This window comes from Pseudophryne corroboree, chromosome 4, assembly GCF_028390025.1.
Source record: "Pseudophryne corroboree isolate aPseCor3 chromosome 4, aPseCor3.hap2, whole genome shotgun sequence".
In the NCBI taxonomy this organism is placed as follows: Eukaryota; Metazoa; Chordata; class Amphibia; order Anura; family Myobatrachidae; genus Pseudophryne; species Pseudophryne corroboree.
In genome coordinates, this window is record NC_086447.1 from 544802572 (window position 1) to 544821844 (window position 19273).

Here is a 19273-nt window from a genome sequence, read left to right on the forward strand (position 1 = left end):
ATCAAAGGGAGTATTGAAAAGAAGATAGGTTAAATAAGAGACGTAAAGGCACATGAGGGAAGAGGACCCTGCGTGTGAGAGCTTACATTCTAAAGGGGAGGGGCACACAGACAGGGTAGTTGCGTGCGCTCGGATACGGGTTTTCTGCATAACTAACTTGCATTTAACTCTGCATCAGCCGCTTTATCCAGATTTACTCCTAAAGGCCAGTACTCACTTGCCGATGTGGGAGAGATGTGTGCTGAGCGAACCGCTCAGCACACATCTCTCCCCCCGCTCAGCACAGCGCGATGTGTGCTGAGCGTGTGGGGGGAACGGGGGGGGTCGCTCATTTCACCCAGCGGGTGAAGTGAGCGACCCACTAGATTGGCCTGCATGCAGGCCAATCTAGCACCAGCGATAGCGATGCGCATGGCTGTCGCTGTGGGGGCTACACACAGAGCGATCCTGCTTAAAATCTAAGCAATCTAGTCAGATTGCTTAGATTTTAAGCAGCGATCGCTCCGTGAGTACCCCCCTTAACTGTAAATCAGGCAATTTACGTGGCTTTACATTAAATATTTTTTTTTTAAAGTTTAAACATTGCTGATTAATCTCATCCTCACTTGGTAAGATAGTTGGGCTTAATTGCCGTAGAAGTTAACACTCTTGTAGGTAGCGCATTCCTCCTCTTAGCACTTATAACAGCATTATTTTATTCACTCATTAAAACAAAACTAGGCTTATGTAACTTGGAACTAAAACTGGCAGCTATTAAAGTTTGATGTAAATTCACGTGGGTTCATTTTTGTTCCTGTGAATTTCTAAGCTACACTATAAAAGCTAAAAATGTCTTGGACTTGAAGTTGTTTATACAGAATACCAGCAGATCTAAAGTTACAGAATGGGGGCTGGATGTGAAAGCTGTGAAGCTGTCCACTCCCAAGCTTACGTCACTGGGGACTCATCTGCCTGGGTCATTTTTATCTGGACTAGTTTTAAACATTTGAATGTTGCTGGGTTCTTTTTTTTTTCTTGCAAACGGTTTTCTCTGCACATCACAGATGAAGTGACTGCTTTGCTCCCTCTCTCTTTGTAGTTGGAAGAGCTTCATAGAGATTCTGTACAGCAATCCGTACTGTTAGGTTCCGTCTGCATCCAGCTGCTTATTGTACTGCACTGAGAATACGGCATATTCAGGGGATCGTCAGTAATCCATAGAAGGTAAGGCTTTACAGATGATTAACATATGCTGCCTATATTTCAGGAACAATTAAACACAGCCAAAATTCTTAATTGGTTTGTCTAACTAAATGAGCCTTAGAAGACAGAGGGTGGGATCTGCAGACACCTCAGCTGTTCATCTGCTGTTTAAGACAGTGATTTATTGACAAGACAATATTGACAAGTGCTACTGTCACTGATATGTCACTAGGTGGTAATCATGGCATTCCTTTTATGTACGTTTTCTTTAACAGCTGTTAAGAGAAATGAGAACAGGGATGAACTTAGTTGACATGTTCTTTATATAGAAAAAGCAACAGATTTCTTCCCCGGTAGCATTTTTTGTTTATGATGCCCCGTGTACATGTCTATATATTTACACAGAATGCCATGCCATAAAGTCTACTTGTTAAAAATAACAAGCATGCTTTTACGTCAGAGGAGGTTTAGATTTAGATGCCGCGTAGAGCTCATAAGGTTTTCCGCTCTTTCCCCAGCTTGCAGGCAGTAGGTAACTATAGTGCTAGAAATGAGGGACAGAAATTCAGAATAAACTTTGGCTCCGTGACAAAGATTGTGACTGAACTGAGGAGGTTTATTAGTAGAAGTATGAAGACAGTCTCCTGGTGACCTTGTAGAAGTCACATGGAAAATGCAGATGCATCAACATGATACAGACCCGTGATACAGAAGGAACTTATGGCTACAGCTAATAATGGTTGTTTACACCTAAAAGGAGAAGCAATGCAACAAGGGGGGAGGGAGTAGGTAGATATCCCATCTGTTGTGTCTGATCAAGCTATGTGGGATGGAAATGAGAACACACCAAGGTTATGTAATTGGCAAGGATACCAGTGCAGGTATGGTACGTGTAATTTGTCTGCGAGCCGCAGTAAGGTAAAAAATAGAGCCAGAAGTCACAGCCCTTTAAAGAACAGTGTCAGTCACCCTGCTGGTGCTGCTCTGCTGGAAGGCAATTCATGTCAATACACCATACTCAGCTTTCAAGAACAGAACGTGTGTTTAAAGCAGAAATGTGATGAACTGAGGAGACAACACAAGAAGGAAAGGAAAGTGTGGATGAAGGAGAAGGAAGGACTCTTGAAGGAAACTACAGAGTTAAAAGTAAATGTGGTTCCTTTTTCACAATTTTGCATATTATTAGTGTGAAACAATTATGTCCAGTGTTATAAAAAAGTCATTTTCCATGCTACCTAGATTCATGATAAAATGCGCATGTACTGTATTCTACTGTAGTGCAAATTTGTAATTTTGCCTGCTTTAACAAAGTCTTGTTCATTCTAGATGCATGCAGATTCATGTTGTTAAATAGAGATAGTATTATTTTTGGTATTCATTTTATGGTCCTTCATATTGATACTGAACATTTGCAGAATAGCTGCAGAATTGGCATAGACATAGAGTGACTGATTCAGAGGCGCGTGCAATGCCAATATTCACGTTGTTGGCCGATATTGGATGTACTGCGCTTGTGCCCCAATGGTTACTGGTGGGAGACGCAGAAGGAATTTGGACACAAGGGCCCTGGATTTCAGTGGGCATTCCTAGGAGGTACCATGGGGGTGATTAGGCAGTCACAGGTGTGTCGCGATCAACGGCTGTGCCTGAAGATGCATTCGCACTGATACAGGTGGCCATATTCAGATGGACATTCTGCGCTACCATAGAGCTGATGGTGTCTCTAAACTCGCACAGCGATGGATAATTGCCGCAGCTGGTGTGCCTCTCAGTAGGAAGACCGTCGGCTGTAGCATTAGCATGAATTAGCATCTCCACTTCTGATTCAGGCTCAGAGGCTCATGTACAGTTGAAAGTATATTTATTTTTTCTCATAATCTTTGCACATTTGTACCAAAAAAAGGTAAGATTTTCCAAATATGTGATGTATGGGAACTATTGCAGGTGTAGACTTTTTATTCTACTATGATATTTTTAATATGTGTATATTACTAATATAGAATATAAACAATTATGGAAAATTTGCATCCACACATAAAATAATTTAGAAACTACAATGTGTGAAGCATATGGTTGTACAAACACATTGGGGGTAATTCTGAATTGATCGCAGCAGGATTTTTGTTAGCAGTTGGGCAAAACCATGTGCACTGCAGGGGGGACAGATATAACATGTGCAGAGAGAGTTAGATTTGGGTGTGGTGTGTTCAATCTGCAATCTAAATTGCAGTGTAAAAATAAAGCAGTCAGTATTTACCCTGCACAGAAACAAAATAACCCACCCAAATCTAACTCTCTCTGCACATGTTATTTCTCTGACGTCCTAGTGGATGCTGGGAACTCCGTAAGGACCATGGGGATAAGCGGCTCCGCAGGAGACTGGGCACATCTAAAGAAAGCTTTAGGACTATCTGGTGTGCACTGGCTCCTCCCCCTATGACCCTCCTCCAAGCCTCAGTTAGATTTCTGTGCCCGAACGAGAAGGGTGCACACTAGGGGCTCTCCTGAGCTTCTTAGTGAAAAGTTTAGTTTTAGGTTTTTTATTTTCAGTGAGACCTGCTGGCAACAGGCTCACTGCATCGAGGGACTAAGGGGAGAAGAAGCGAACTCACCTGCGTGCAGAGTGGATTGGGCTTCTTAGGCTACTGGACATTAGCTCCAGAGGGACGATCACAGGCCCAGCCATGGATGGGTCCCAGAGCCGCGCCGCCGGCCCCCTTACAGAGCCAGAAGACTGAAGAGGTCCGGAAAATCGGCGGCAGAAGACGTCCTGTCTTCAACAAGGTAGCGCACAGCACTGCAGCTGTGCGCCATTGCTCTCAGCACACTTCACACTCCGGTCACTGAGGGTGCAGGGCGCTGGGGGGGGGCGCCCTGAGACGCAATAAAAACACCTTGGATGGCAAAAAATGCATAACATATAGCTCCTGGGCTATATGGATGCATTTAACCCCTGCCAGAATACACAGAAAAACGGGAGATAAGGCCGCCGAGAAGGGGGCGGAGCCTATCTCCTCAGCACACTGGCGCCATTTTCCCTCACAGCTCCGTTGGAGGGAAGCTCCCTGGCTCTCCCCTGCAGTCACTACACTACAGAAAGGGTTGAAAAAAGAGAGGGGGGCACTAATTAGGCGCAGTATTAATAAAACAGCAGCTATAAGGGGAAAAACACTTATATAAGGTTATCCCTGTATATATATATAGCGCTCTGGTGTGTGCTGGCAAACTCTCCCTCTGTCTCCCCAAAGGGCTAGTGTGGTCCTGTCCTCTATCAGAGCATTCCCTGTGTGTGTGCTGTGTGTCGGTACGTTTGTGTCGACATGTATGAGGAGAAAAATGATGTGGAGACGGAGCAGATTGCCTGTAATAGTGATGTCACCCCCTAGGGGGTCGACACCTGAGTGGATGAACTGTTGGAAGGAATTACGTGACAGTGTCAGCTCTGTATAAAAGACAGTGGTTGACATGAGACAGCCGGCTACTCAGCTTGTGCCTGTTCAGACGTCTCATAGGCCGTCAGGGGCTCTAAAGCGCCCGTTACCTCAGATGGCAGATATAGACGCCGACACGGATACTGACTCCAGTGTCGACGGTGAAGAGACAAATGTGACTTCCAGTAGGGCCACACGTTACATGATTGAGGCAATGAAAAATGTTTTACACATTTCTGATAATACGAGTACCACCAAAAAGGGGTATTATGTTCGGTGAGGAAAAACTACCTGTAGTTTCTCTATCGTCCTAAGTGGATGCTGGGGTTCCTGAAAGGACCATGGGGAATAGCGGCTCCGCAGGAGACAGGGCACAAAAAAGTAAAGCTTTACTAGGTCAGGTGGTGTGCACTGGCTCCTCCCCCTATGACCCTCCTCCAGACTCCAGTTAGATTTTGTGCCCGAACGAGAAGGGTGCAATCTAGGTGGCTCTCCTAAAGAGCTGCTTAGAGAAAGTTTAGTTTAGGTTTTTTTCTTTACAGTGAGTCCTGCTGGCAACAGGATCACTGCAACGTGGGACTTAGGGGGAAAGTAGTAAACTCACCTGCATGCAGAGTGGATTTGCTGCTTGGCTACTGGACACCATTAGCTCCAGAGGGATCGAACACAGGCCCAGCCGTGGAGTCCGGTCCCGGAGCCGCGCCGCCGACCCCCTTGCAGATGCTGAAGCGTGAAGAGGTCCGGAAACCGGCGGCTGAAGACTCCTCAGTCTTCATAAGGTAGCGCACAGCACTGCAGCTGTGCGCCATTTTCCTCTCAGCACACTTCACTGGGCAGTCACTGAGGGTGCAGAGCGCTGGGGGGGGGCGCTCTGAGAGGCAAATATAAACCTTATACAAGGCTAAAAATACCTCACATATAGCCCATAGGGGCTATATGGAGATATTTAACCCCTGCCTGACTGGAAAAATAGCGGGAGAAGAACCCGCCGAAAAAGGGGCGGGGCCTATCTCCTCAGCACACGGCGCCATTTTCTGTCACAGCTCCGCTGGTCAGAACGGCTCCCAGGTCTCTCCCCTGCACTGCACTACAGAAACAGGGTAAAACAGAGAGGGGGGGCACATTAATGGCTATATATATATATATTAAAGCAGCTATAAGGGAGCACTTAATATAAGGATATCCCTTGTATATATAGCGCTTTGTGGTGTGTGCTGGCAGACTCTCCCTCTGTCTCCCCAAAAGGGCTAGTGGGTCCTGTCTTCATTAGAGCATTCCCTGTGAGTTTGCGGTGTGTGTCGGTACGTGGTGTCGACATGTATGAGGACGATATTGGTGTGGAGGCGGAGCAATTGCCAAATATGCAGATGTCACCCCCCAGGGGGTCGACACCAGAATGGATGCCTTTATTTGTGGAATTACGTGATGGTTTATCTTCCCTTAAACAGTCAGTTGAGGACATGAGGCGGCCGGACAATCAATTAATGCCTGTCCAGGCGCCTCAAACACCGTCAGGGGCTGTAAAACGCCCTTTGCCTCAGTCGGTCGACACAGACCCAGACACGGGCACTGATTCCAGTGCCGACGGTAGAAATTCAAACGTATTTTCCAGTAGGGCCACACGTTATATGATTTTGGCAATGAAGGAGACGTTACATTTAGCTGATACTACAGATACCGTAAAACAGGGTATTATGTATGGTGTGAAAAAACTACAAACAGTTTTTCCTGAATCAGAAGAATTAAATGACGTGTGTGATGAAGCGTGGGTTGCTCCTGATAAAAAGTTGATAATTTCAAAAAAGTTATTGGCATTATACCCTTTCCCGCCAGAGGTTAGGGCGCGCTGGGAAACACCCCCTAAGGTGGACAAGGCGCTCACACGCTTATCCAAACAAGTGGCGTTACCCTCTCCTGAGACGGCCGCACTTAAGGATCCATCAGATAGAAAGATGGAAGTTATTCAAAAGAATATATACACACATGCAGGTGTTATACTACGACCAGCTATAGCAACTGCCTGGATGTGCAGTGCTGGAGTAGTTTGGTCAGAATCCCTGATTGAAAATATTGATACCCTAGATAGGGACAATGTTTTACTGTCGTTAGAACAAATAAAGGATGCATTTATCTATATGCGTGATGCACAGAGGGATATTTGCACACTGGCATCTCGGGTGAGTGCTATGTCCATTTCAGCCAGAAGAGCCTTATGGACACGACAGTGGACAGGCGATGCGGATTCAAAACGTCACATGGAGGTTTTGCCGTATAAAGGGGAGGAGTTATTTGGAGTTGGTCTATCAGACTTGGTGGCCACGGCTACTGCCGGGAAATCCACTTTTTTACCTCAAGTCACTCCCCAACAGAGAAAGGCACCGACCTTTCAACCGCAGCCTTTTCGCTCCTACAAAAATAAGAGAGCAAAGGGCTTGTCGTACCTGCCACGAGGCAGAGGAAGAGGGAAGAGACACCAACAGGCAGCTCCTTCCCAGGAACAGAAGCCCTCCCCGGCTCCTGCAAAAACCTCAGCATGACGCTGGGGCCTCTCAAGCGGACTCGGGGACAGTGGGGGGCCGTCTCAAAAATTACAGCGCGCAGTGGGCTCACTCGCAGGTAGACCCCTGGATCCTGCAGATAATATCTCAGGGGTACAGGTTGGAATTAGAGACGGATCCTCCTCATCGTTTCCTGAAGTCTGCCTTACCAACCGTCTCTTCCGAAAGGGAGAGGGTGTTGGAAGCCATTCACAAGCTGTACGCTCAGCAGGTGATAGTCAAAGTACCCCTATTACAACAAGGAAAGGGGTATTATTCCACTCTATTTGTGGTACCGAAGCCGGATGGCTCGGTAAGGCCTATTCTAAATCTGAAGTCCTTGAACCTCTACATAAAAAAGTTCAAGTTCAAGATGGAGTCACTCAGAGCAGTGATAGCGAACCTGGAAGAAGGGGACTTTATGGTATCCTTGGACATCAAGGATGCGTATCTACACGTTCCGATTTACCCCGCACACCAGGGGTACCTCAGGTTCATTGTTCAAAACTGTCACTATCAGTTTCAGACGCTGCCGTTCGGATTGTCCACGGCGCCTCGGGTCTTTACCAAGGTAATGGCCGAGATGATGATTCTTCTTCGAAGAAAAGGCGTATTAGTTATCCCATACTTGGACGATCTCCTAATAAGGGCAAGGTCCAGAGAACAGCTGGAGACAGCTTTAGCACTATCTCAAGAGGTGCTAAGACAACACGGGTGGATTCTGAATATTCCAAAATCCCATTTAATCCCGACAACTCGTCTGCTGTTCCTAGGAATGATTCTGGACACGGTTCAGAAAAAGGTTTTCCTTCCAGAGGAAAAAGCCAAGGAGTTATCCGATCTGGTCAGGAACCTCCTAAAACCAGGAAAAGTGTCAGTACATCAATGCACAAGAGTCCTGGGAAAAATGGTGGCTTCTTACGAAGCAATTCCATTCGGCAGATTCCATGCAAGAATATTCCAAAGGGATCTGTTGGACAAATGGTCAGGGTCGCATCTGCAGATGCACCTGCGAATAACCCTGTCACCAAAGACAAGGGTGTCACTTCTGTGGTGGTTGCAGAAGGCTCACCTATTAGAAGGCCGCAGATTCGGCATTCAGGATTGGATCCTGGTGACCACGGACGCCAGCCTGAGAGGCTGGGGAGCAGTCACACAAGGAAGAAACTTCCAGGGAGTATGGACGAGTCTGGAAAAGTCTCTTCACATAAACATTCTGGAACTAAGAGCAATCTACAATGCTCTAAGCCAGGCGGAACTTCTCCTGCAAGGAAAGCCGGTGTTGATTCAGTCGGACAACATCACGGCGGTCGCCCATGTAAACAGGCAGGGCGGCACAAGAAGCAGGAGTGCAATGGCAGAAGCTGCCAAGATTCTTCGCTGGGCGGAGAATCACGTGATAGCACTGTCAGCAGTGTTCATCCCGGGCGTGGACAACTGGGAAGCAGACTTCCTCAGCAGACACGATCTTCATCCGGGAGAGTGGGGTCTACATCCAGAAGTCTTCAACATGTTAATAGACCGTTGGGAAAGACCAATTGTAGACATGATGGCGTCTCGCCTCAACAAGAAACTGGACAAATATTGCGCCAGGTCAAGAGATCCACAGGCAATAGCTGTGGACGCACTGGTAACTCCTTGGGTGTACCAGTCAGTGTATGTGTTTCCTCCTCTGCCGCTCATACCAAAGGTATTGAAGATCATACGGCAAAGAAGAGTAAGAACAATACTAGTGGTTCCGGATTGGCCGAGAAGGACTTGGTATCCGGAACTTCAAGAGATGCTCACGGACGAACCGTGGCCTCTACCTCTGAGAAGGGACCTGCTACAGCAGGGTCCCTGTCTTTTTCAAGACTTACCGCGGCTGCGTTTGACGGCATGGCGGTTGAACGCCAGATCCTAAAAGGGAAAGGCATTCCAGAAGAAGTCATTCCTACCTTGATTAAGGCACGGAAGGAAGTCACCGTGAAACATTATCACCGCATTTGGCGAAAATATGTAGCGTGGTGCGAGGATCGGAGGGTTCCGACGGAGGAATTCCAACTGGGTCGTTTCCTACATTTCCTGCAATCAGGATTATCTATGGGTCTCAAATTGGGATCCATTAAGGTTCAAATTTCGGCCCTGTCAATATTCTTCCAAAAAGAATTGGCCTCTGTCCCTGAGGTCCAGACTTTTGTCAAGGGAGTACTGCATATACAGCCTCCTGTGGTGCCTCCGGTGGCACCGTGGGATCTAAATGTAGTTTTAGATTTCCTCAAATCCCATTGGTTTGAACCATTGAAAAAGGTGGATTTGAAATATCTCACATTGAAAGTGACTATGTTACTAGCCCTGGCCTCTGCCAGGAGAGTATCTGAATTGGCGGCTTTATCTTATAAAAGTCCTTATCTAATCTTCCATTCGGATAGGGCAGAACTGCGGACTCGTCCGCATTTTCTCCCTAAAGTGGTATCAGCATTTCATCTGAACCAACCTATTGTGGTGCCTGCGGCCACTAGCGACTTGGAGGACTCCAAGTTGTTGGACGTTGTCAGAGCCTTAAAAATATACATTGCAAGGACGGCTGGAGTCAGAAAATCTGACTCGCTGTTTATATTGTATGCACCCAACAAGTTGGGCGCACCTGCTTCTAAGCAGTCGATTGCTCGTTGGATTTGTAACACAATTCAACTTGCACATTCTGTGGCAGGCCTGCCACAGCCTAAAACTGTAAAAGCCCACTCCACAAGGAAGGTGGGCTCATCTTGGGCGGCTGCCCGAGGGGTCTCGGCATTACAACTCTGCCGAGCAGCTACGTGGTCGGGGGAGAACACGTTTGTAAAATTTTACAAATTTGATACCCTGGCAAAGGAGGACCTGGAGTTCTCTCATTCGGTGCTGCAGAGTCATCCGCACTCTCCCGCCCGTTTGGGAGCTTTGGTATAATCCCCATGGTCCTTTCAGGAACCCCAGCATCCACTTAGGACGATAGAGAAAATAAGAATTTACTTACCGATAATTCTATTTCTCGGAGTCCGTAGTGGATGCTGGGCGCCCATCCCAAGTGCGGATTATCTGCAATACTTGTACATAGTTATTGTTAACTAATTCGGGTTATTGTTAAGGAGCCATCTTTAAGAGGCCCTTTCTGTTGTCATACTGTTAACTGGGTTTAGATCACAAGTTGTACGGTGTGATTGGTGTGGCTGGTATGAGTCTTACCCGGGATTCAAAATGCCTCCCTTATTGTGTATGCTCGTCCGGGCACAGTACCTAACTGGAGTCTGGAGGAGGGTCATAGGGGGAGGAGCCAGTGCACACCACCTGACCTAGTAAAGCTTTACTTTTTTGTGCCCTGTCTCCTGCGGAGCCGCTATTCCCCATGGTCCTTTCAGGAACCCCAGCATCCACTACGGACTCCGAGAAATAGAATTATCGGTAAGTAAATTCTTATTTTTCCTGAATCTGAGAAATTAAATGAGGTGTGTGATGATGCGTGGTTTTCCCCCGATAACAACTGATAATTGCTAAAATGTTATTGGCATTATATCCTTTCCCGCCAGAGGATAGGTCACGTGGGGAGATATCCCTTGGGGTGGATGAGGCGCTCACACGTTTGTCAAAAGGTGACACTACCGTCTTAGGATACGGTCACCTTGAAGGAACCTGCTGATAAAAAGCAGGAGGCGATCCTGAAGTCTGTAATTACACACTCAGGTTATACACTGAAGCCTGCTATTACCTCAGCATAAATAGTGCTGCTGCAGCGTGGTCTGATACCCTGTCAGATAATAGCTAAGACAGGGATAATGTTTGCTAACATTGAGCATATTTAAGACGTTGTCATATATATATAAAGGATGCACAGAAGGATATTTGCCGGCTGGCATCCAGAATTAATGCAATGTCCATTCTGCCAGGAAGGTATTAGAAACCTGGCAGTGGACAGGTGATGCTGCATTTAAAAGGCACATGAGATTCTGCCTTATAAGGGTGAGGAATTGTTTGGGGATGGTCTCTGGGACCTCGTATCCACAGCAACAGCTGGGAATAAAAATTTTTTACCTCAAGTTTCCTCACAAAAGCCTAAGAAAGCACCGTATTTTCAGGTACAGTCCTTTCGGCTTCAGAAAAGCAAGCGGGTCAAAGGCGCTTCCTTTCGACACAGAGACAAGGGAAGAAGGAAAAAGCTGCACCAGTCAGCCAGTTCCCAGGATCAAATCTCTTCCCTCGCTTCCTCTGAGTCCACCGCATGACGCTGGGGCTCCACAGGTGGAGACAGGTGCGGTGGGGGCGCGTCTCGGGAACTGCAGGGACCAGTGGGCTTGCCCACAGGTGGATCCCTAGGTTCTGCAAGTAGTATCACAGGGATACAGGCTGGAGTTCGAGACTCCCCCTCGCCGTTGCCTTCACATCAGCCTTGCCTGCTGCCCTCGGAAAGGTAGTACTGGCGGGAATTCACAAGCTGTACTTCCAGCAGGTGAAATCAAGGTACCCCTCCTTAAACAAGGCCGGGGTTACTATTCCAAAATGTTGTGGTACCGAAACCAGACGGTTCGGTGAGACCCATTCTAAAATTGAAATCTTTGAACACTTATATACGAAGGTTCAAGTTCAAAATGGAATCGCTCAGGGCGATTATTGCAAGCCTGGAAAATTTCAGGGTATCACTGGACATCAAGGATACTTACCTGCATGTCCCTATTTACCCTCTTCACCAGGTGTACCTCAAAATTGTGGTACAGGATTGTCATTACCAATTCCAGACGTTGCCGTTGGTCTGTCCCCGGCACTGAGGGTATTTACCAAGGTAATGGCCGAAGTACTTATTCAGTACTTGGACGATCTCCTTATAAAGGCGAGGTCCAGGGAGCAGTTGTTCGTCGGAGTAGCACTATCTCGGGAAGTGCTACAACAGCACGGCTGGATTCTGAATATTCCAAAGTCGCAGCTGGTTCCTGCGACGCGTCTACTGTTCCTGGATATGGTTCTGGACACAGAACAGATTAAAATGGGTTTCTCCTGGAGGAGAAGTCCAAGGAGTTGGCGTCTCTAGACGGAGACCTCCTAATACAAATACAGGTATCGGTGCATCAATGCACGCGAGCCTTGGAAAAGATGGTAGCTTCTTACGAAGAATTTCCATTCGTCAATTCCCATGCAAGGGATCTGTTGGACAAGTAGTCCGGGTCGCATCCTCAGATGCATCGGCGGATAACCCTGTCTCCAAGGACCAGGGTGTCGCTGTGGTGGTGACTACAGAGTGCTCAGGGGCAGTCACACAGGGAAGAAACTTCCAAGGCCTATGGAAAAGTCAGGAGACTTCCCTACACATAAATGTTCTGAAACTATGGGCCATTTACAATGCCCTAAGTCAGGCTAGACCCCTGCTTCAACACCGGCCGGTGCTGATCCAGTCAGACAACATCACGGCGGTCGCTCATGTAAACCGACAGGGCGGCACAAGAAGCAGGATGGCGATGACAGAAGCCACAAGATTCGCCGATGGGCGGAAAATCATGTGTTAGCACTGTCAGCAGTGTTCATTCCTGGAGTGGGCAACTGAGAAGCAGACTTTCTCAGCAGATATAACCTCCACCCGGGAGAGTGGGGACTTCATCCAGAAGTTTTCCAAATGATTGTACACCGTGGGGAAAGGCCACAGGTGGACAGGAGGGCGTCCCGCCTCAACAAAAAGCTACAAAGATATTGCGCCAGGTCAAGGGACCCTCAGGCGATAGCGGTGGACGCTCTGGTAACACCGTGGGTGTACCAGTCGGTGTATGTGTTCCCTTCTCTGCCTCTCATACCCAGGGTAATGAGAATAATAAGAAGGAGAGGTACAAGAATTATACTCATTGTTCCGGGGGGCCAAGAAGAGCTTGGTACCCAGAACTCCAAGAAATGATCTCAGAGGACCCATGGCCTCTGCCGCTCAGACAGGACCTGCTGAAGCAGGGGTCCTGTCTGTTCCAAGACTTACCGCAGGCTGCATTTGACGGCATGGCGGTTGAACGCCGGATCCTGAAGGAAAAGGCATTCCGGAGGAAGTTATCCCTACGCTATTTAAAGCTGGGACAGAAGTGAACGCAAACCATTATCACCGCATATGGCGAAAATATGTTGCGTGCTTTGAGGCCAGTACGGCCCCAAAAGGAGGAATTTCAGCTAGGTCAATTTCTGCACTTCCTACAAGTCAGAGGTGACTATGGGCCTAAAATTGGGTTCCATTAAGGTCCTGATTTCGGCTCTATCAATTTTCTTCCAAAATAGAACTGGCTTCACTGCCTGAAGTTCAGATTTTTGTTAAGGGAGTGCTGCATAGTCAGTGGCACCGTGGGATCTCAACGTAGTGTTGGATTTCCTGAAGTCGCATTGAGTTGAGCCACTTAAATCCGTGGAGCTATAATACCTCACGTGGAAAGTGTTCATGCTGTGAGCCTGGGCGTCGGCCAGGCGTGTATCAGAATTGGCGGCTTTGTCAAAAGCTCTTATCTGTATTTTATATGGATAGGCGGAATTGAGGACTCGTTCCCAATTCCTTCCTAAGGTGGTAGCAGTTTTCATGTGAACCACCCTATTGTGGTACCTGCGGCTGCTAGGGACTTGGAGGACTCCAAGTTGCTGGACGTAGTCAGGGCCCTGAAAATATATGTTCCAGGACGGCTGGAGTCAGAAAATCTGACTCGCTGTTTATCATGTATGCACCAAACAAGCTGGGTGCTCCTGCTTTTAAGCAGACTATTGCTCGTTGGATTTGTAATACAATTCAGCTTGCACATTCTGTGGCAGGCCTGCCACAACCAAAATCTGTAAAAGCCCATTCCACAAGGAAAGTGGGCTCATCTTGGGCGGCTGCCCGAGGGGTCTCGGCTTTACAACTTTGCCGAGCAGCTACTTGGTCAGGGGCAAACACGTTTGCTAAATTCTACAAATTTGATACCCTGGCTGAGGAGGACCTGGAGTTCTCTCATTCGGTGCTGCAGAGTCATCCGCACTCTCCCGCCCGTTTTGGGAGCTTTGGTATAATCCCCATGGTCCTTACGGAGTTCCCAGCATCCACTAGGACGTCAGAGAAAATAAGAATTTACTTACCGATAATTCTATTTCTCGTAGTCCGTAGTGGATGCTGGGCGCCCATCCCAAGTGCGGATTGTCTGCAATACTTGTACATAGTTATTGTTACAAAAATCGGGTTATTGTTGTTGTGAGCCATCTTTTCAGAGGCTCCTCTTTTATCATGCTGTTAACTGGGTTCAGATCACAAGTTATACGGTGTGATTGGTGTGGCTGGTATGAGTCTTACCTGGGATTCAAAATCCTTCCTTATTGTGTACGCTCGTCCGGGCACAGTATCCTAACTGAGGCTTGGAGGAGGGTCATAGGGGGAGGAGCCAGTGCACACCAGATAGTCCTAAAGCTTTCTTTAGATGTGCCCAGTCTCCTGCGGAGCCGCTTATCCCCATGGTCCTTACGGAGTTCCCAGCATCCACTACGGACTACGAGAAATAGAATTATTGGTAAGTAAATTCTTATTATCTGCCTCCCCTGCAGTGCACATGGTTTTGCCCAACTGCTAACAAAAATCCTGCTGCGATCAACTCAGAATTACCCCCATTGTGCAATATATTTATGTCGGGTGTACACCTGGTGGTCAAAAGCAGTACTGCAGTGTTTTCCTTGAGCATCATTTGCTTCTCGGACACTTTGTTTTGACTTTGGAGAGTCCAGAAACCTGTGTTCCTCTCCTAAGCACACTAATGATAACAGACATACAGAATGTAAGCCCATATCCCACATATATTACAACAATAGAGTCACATGTGACTCTTTAGTAATGTATAAAGCTACCATATACATTCTGACGCTATATTATTATGTAAATAGTTCATTCTTGATAAGCATTTGCATCATTTTTTCTTTCCCATGAACTTACAGTATAGTGTTAATTGTGTCAACCTGTATGAATTGCTCTTTTAAATGTGATACATTGTTTGCAGATTACTGGTGAGGGAGATTTACACATTTTTGGTGGGATGTAATGGAGTCCGAGATAACCGAAGGTGCGAGATGCTGGCCGATCTCAGACATTTTTTTAAAGCGGCAATCACTTTCAAGAATTGGTTTTGCTTTGTAAGTGTCTGCCCCTTTAAAAAAGGCAGAGATCTACCGGCATCCCGCACCTCCGGTGATCTCGGACTCCATTACATCCCGCCGTTCATCTCTATTTTCTCGTCTTGTTTTTGGACACTACTAATTTTTTTCATTGACATCTATTAAATATATGAAATTAAAGCTGAGCTGCTAGCATTGTATGTATTATTATATGAGGTGCATTTAATGTTGTTTATGCTATGGTTTTGCAGCAGCATCAAATTAGAAAAGATGATACTGTGAGATGCTGATTACAAACAGGTCTAAACACATTAATAAATGACATACATGTGTGTTAAGACTATGTTATGTGTGCGGGGGTGGGGTGAGTTACTAATTTTAGATGCAAAATAATACAGTTCTACCAGGCTGTACTTCTCTTTGTAGACAGAACCATTAATAAATGTTGTCACACAGCAGGAACTACATAGTTATCGAAAAGATTAAACTTCGATACAGAATTTTCCAAATGTCCTTAAAATTTTAATACACTTATATAGAACATCTGTAATAATGTTTAGAAAGAAAATGGAAAGCCTGAGTTTATATTTTGTCATAGGACTTGAACATATGGGTGCTACTATTATGCATTCAGTGGGGTAAATTTACTAAGGTGGGAGTTTTTTTTTAGAACTGGGGATGTTGTCCATAGCAACCAATCAGATTCTATTATCTACCAGAAGCAGCTAGATAAATGTTAAGTAGAATCTGATTGGTTGCTTTGAGCAACATCACCAGTTCGAAAGAACTCCCACCTTAGTAAATTTACCGCAGTGTGTCTACCTAACCATGGTAGTCCAGTAAATGTATATTATAGTAGTTACAATGTTGAAAGTAAGAGAGATTCCATCACTGTATGCAGAGTGGTAGATAAATTAAGACAAACTGCCTCCGTCTAGAGTTCCAATCTATAAAAAAAAAAAAAATAACTTGTACTCTATGGCTTACCATATTGCTGGTTCCTAAACTAAATTTGGTTTAGTTCATGTAAAATGGCAGATGTTGTTGATAGAACATGGGTCCTAATTCACAAGACCCTTGGTTGACTTCAGATGGTTACACACTATACGATATTTTGTCCGATTTGCTGATTTCAGACAAACCAAAATGACAAGTCGTTCAAATAGTCTAGTGTGTACGCACTAGTGCACACTCCCACGGGTCATTCGTTGCATCTTGAAATTGGCCATGCATGCAGGTCAATCTGAAGGTATCGTTTGCGGTGCCATACAGTGTAACGAAGGCCGGAATGAGGGATTGTTCCATTGTTCATTACACTGGCTAATGTGTAACGGCTATCTTGCCTGGTTCAATGCGAGGGTAAAATCGTCCCAACCATTGTCAAGATTGCCGGTCGTCTAGTGTGTATCCAGTTTTAGAATGTAAACAGGAGTTCCTTTTTGAACCACTTCCAAGTATTCCAATTTCAGTGTTGGCTGCAGTGATAAGCAATAATGTTTGGTACAATATATTAATGTTCTATGGGAGTAAGTACTAGAGCCTCATTGGCAATTAGTTTAAATCAGTCTATGAGGTGCAATTTTGCACATTTGAAAAACTGACTTGTACTGTAGGGTTTATAATATGTAGACAGGATAGGCCCATGGTACGCTAATATATTGAGAGGTTTTGAGAATATGCTACTAATGCTTTCTTAAAAATGGGCACAGTATCTTTGACCTCTCCCTCCCCCTTCCTTTGTTAATTATTATTTAATTATTATTATTATTATTATTATTATTATTATGGGGGTGGGGGGGAGGGGGTTGATATTATTTTCTGGATTGTCAATATTGTTTTAGTTTGTGTTACATGCTATGCTTGAGATGTTGGAACAAAGAAGAATAACTCTGCGCTTAGAAACACCTTGTAAATTTAATTACGTGTGGTCTGTCATGTAGAATAAATAACTCAGTGAGACTTTATATATTGATATTTTTTATCTAAGATTGTCAACATGTAACATTTATCACAACATACAAATATTAGTAATTTAGTAGCTTTTATGTATAAAAAATCTAGTTAATGGTAAATATGTAGTTAAAAAACTTGTAATTCAGCACTAAAAATTACACTTTATATAACGGTATAATTTGATGTTTATAAACACATAGTACCAAGGTGTAAAACGTTACTCTCCTAGAATAACGGTGTAATTGAACACATAGTAACAAGGTGTAAAGCGTTACTCTCCTATTAGGTATTTATATATAGTTACACTGGCGTCCCAGTGTGTTACTATAATGAATGTCCCACAGAAGATTCACAGTGATTAGAGTCTCATTAAAACAGCATTGGCTTAAGTATAATTACCCCCGTGTTGGTTCCTAAAGGTTCCGTTTGGCAATTTTACACGTGGTATACTTGTTGCTCAATGATAATGTACAGAACAGCCCCGCTGGGAGATAGATGTGTCCCCACTCTCCCGTCGATGCTGCCCGCTGTTACACTCTGCGGCTTATTGATTGTATAATGATGTACGGTCCTCGCAGCGGAGGTCAGCCCAGACTCACCCGGTATACAGCAGCAAGTCCCTGTGATGGTTAATGCTGATGCTGTTTGGTGGGGTCTTGCACATTCACACGTGATGTTATTCGGTGATCTGGACCTTTGTAACAGAAGGCGCGGGGTTCAGCCGTAGATAGCCGGGTGTATTTACAGCGGTGTGCGGGAGCTGTTCGTAATAGCGGTGAATGGTAGTCTGAGAGTAACTTCAAAGAAGTGGGCGTCAACGCGTTTCGTCTCCTAGCAACCGGAGACTTCCTCAAGACGGATGCTTGAGATGTTGTCCAGATGCCTTTGTATTGCGTTATACTATTTCAATAAATATCTAATTCTGAAAAAAAAAAAAAAAAGAGGACAGAGGTTTTGTCTACACTTTAAACAGGCAATAAACATTCTATAACAGTGGAGAGTGAACTAAAGTAACTGAATGCTAAATCATACATTTTAGCTGTCAAGAAATATAGACTAATGTGATAAGTGCAACATAGTTTCATTGGCTCAGGAAATGTGATTCAGTTATCAAAGTCCAGCAGATGAATCACTGGCAGATGTTCATTCTGAGCTCAGATCAAACCGAACACAATTGGAATCGCCAAGGTTTAGAGAATATTCTATCTGTTATTAACATATGCTTAAGGGCTGGGCACATTGTCAGGGGGAGGAAAATAATGTCTTGTACACTGTAGTGTTTTTCTTTAAAGTTTTTATTTCCTTTTCTTAAGAGCCTCATGAGAGTACAAATGAGTTGGATTCTTTGGTTATATTACTGTCCATACATTTACCTCTTCTCCAGTGTACAGTAAAGGATGCATTGGTAATATTTATTTTAGTATCGCATATAAAAACATGAATCAGTGATGAACTCAAAGGAGATCTATTTTACTTATCAGTGGAAAGGTCCATTAAGTCACACATAAGTGATATACTAATATATAGGCCAGCACTGACTCGTGATAAGAAAGTAGCATTGTCTTATGCTTTTATGAAAGTGTCCTCCTTTTTGCTTATTGGCTGTCTTGTGCTGGACATTTTCCATTTGATGGCTAGGGACTTGGCTTATCCAAAAGTAGTAACAGATTTATTTTGTCTTAGGAATGTTGTGTGCTTGCTTTGTGTGTATGGTGATATTCCATCACATAAATATCTTGCATGTTACAGGCAGGTGAAAACAGAGGGATTTTGCTAGAGCTGAAGGCAGTTTTGGAAGTGATTCAGAGAGAACAGAGAAGAGAAGAAAAAAAATGGACTGACTTTCTGCTGCAGTTCCTAAGCGATCGATGTGGGTGGGGGACTGACCGGATTGAACTACAGCAACACATCCCCAAGGTATTTTAAATGCAGTGATGTAAATAATGAAAAATGTATGAACTATAGAGCTGCACAGCAAACACTAAAGGATGTATCTTAAACATCACTCATGTTCATGGGTATGGCCTTAATTTATTTAGTATAGTCCCGTTTCCCAGTAGTTTCCCTAGAGCC

At 45.1% G+C, this 19273-nt stretch overlaps 1 protein-coding gene across 2 annotated transcripts in view; it reads left to right on the forward strand.

The window, feature by feature from the left end:
• The window catches only part of MTCL3 (MTCL family member 3), a 107530-nt gene that overhangs the window by 48307 nt on the left and 39950 nt on the right, over positions 1 to 19273 (forward strand). Inside the window, exons 7-8 of one of the 2 annotated variants that reach the window (XM_063917351.1) lie at positions 1079 to 1203; positions 18950 to 19037. In XM_063917351.1, coding sequence (XP_063773421.1) covers positions 1079 to 1095 — 17 coding nt within the window. In that variant the 3' untranslated portion in view covers positions 1096 to 1203; positions 18950 to 19037. Of the gene's footprint in view, positions 1 to 1078; positions 1204 to 1675; positions 2329 to 18949; positions 19118 to 19273 lie in introns of those variants that run through there. The other variant, XM_063917353.1, reaches the window with a different exon arrangement.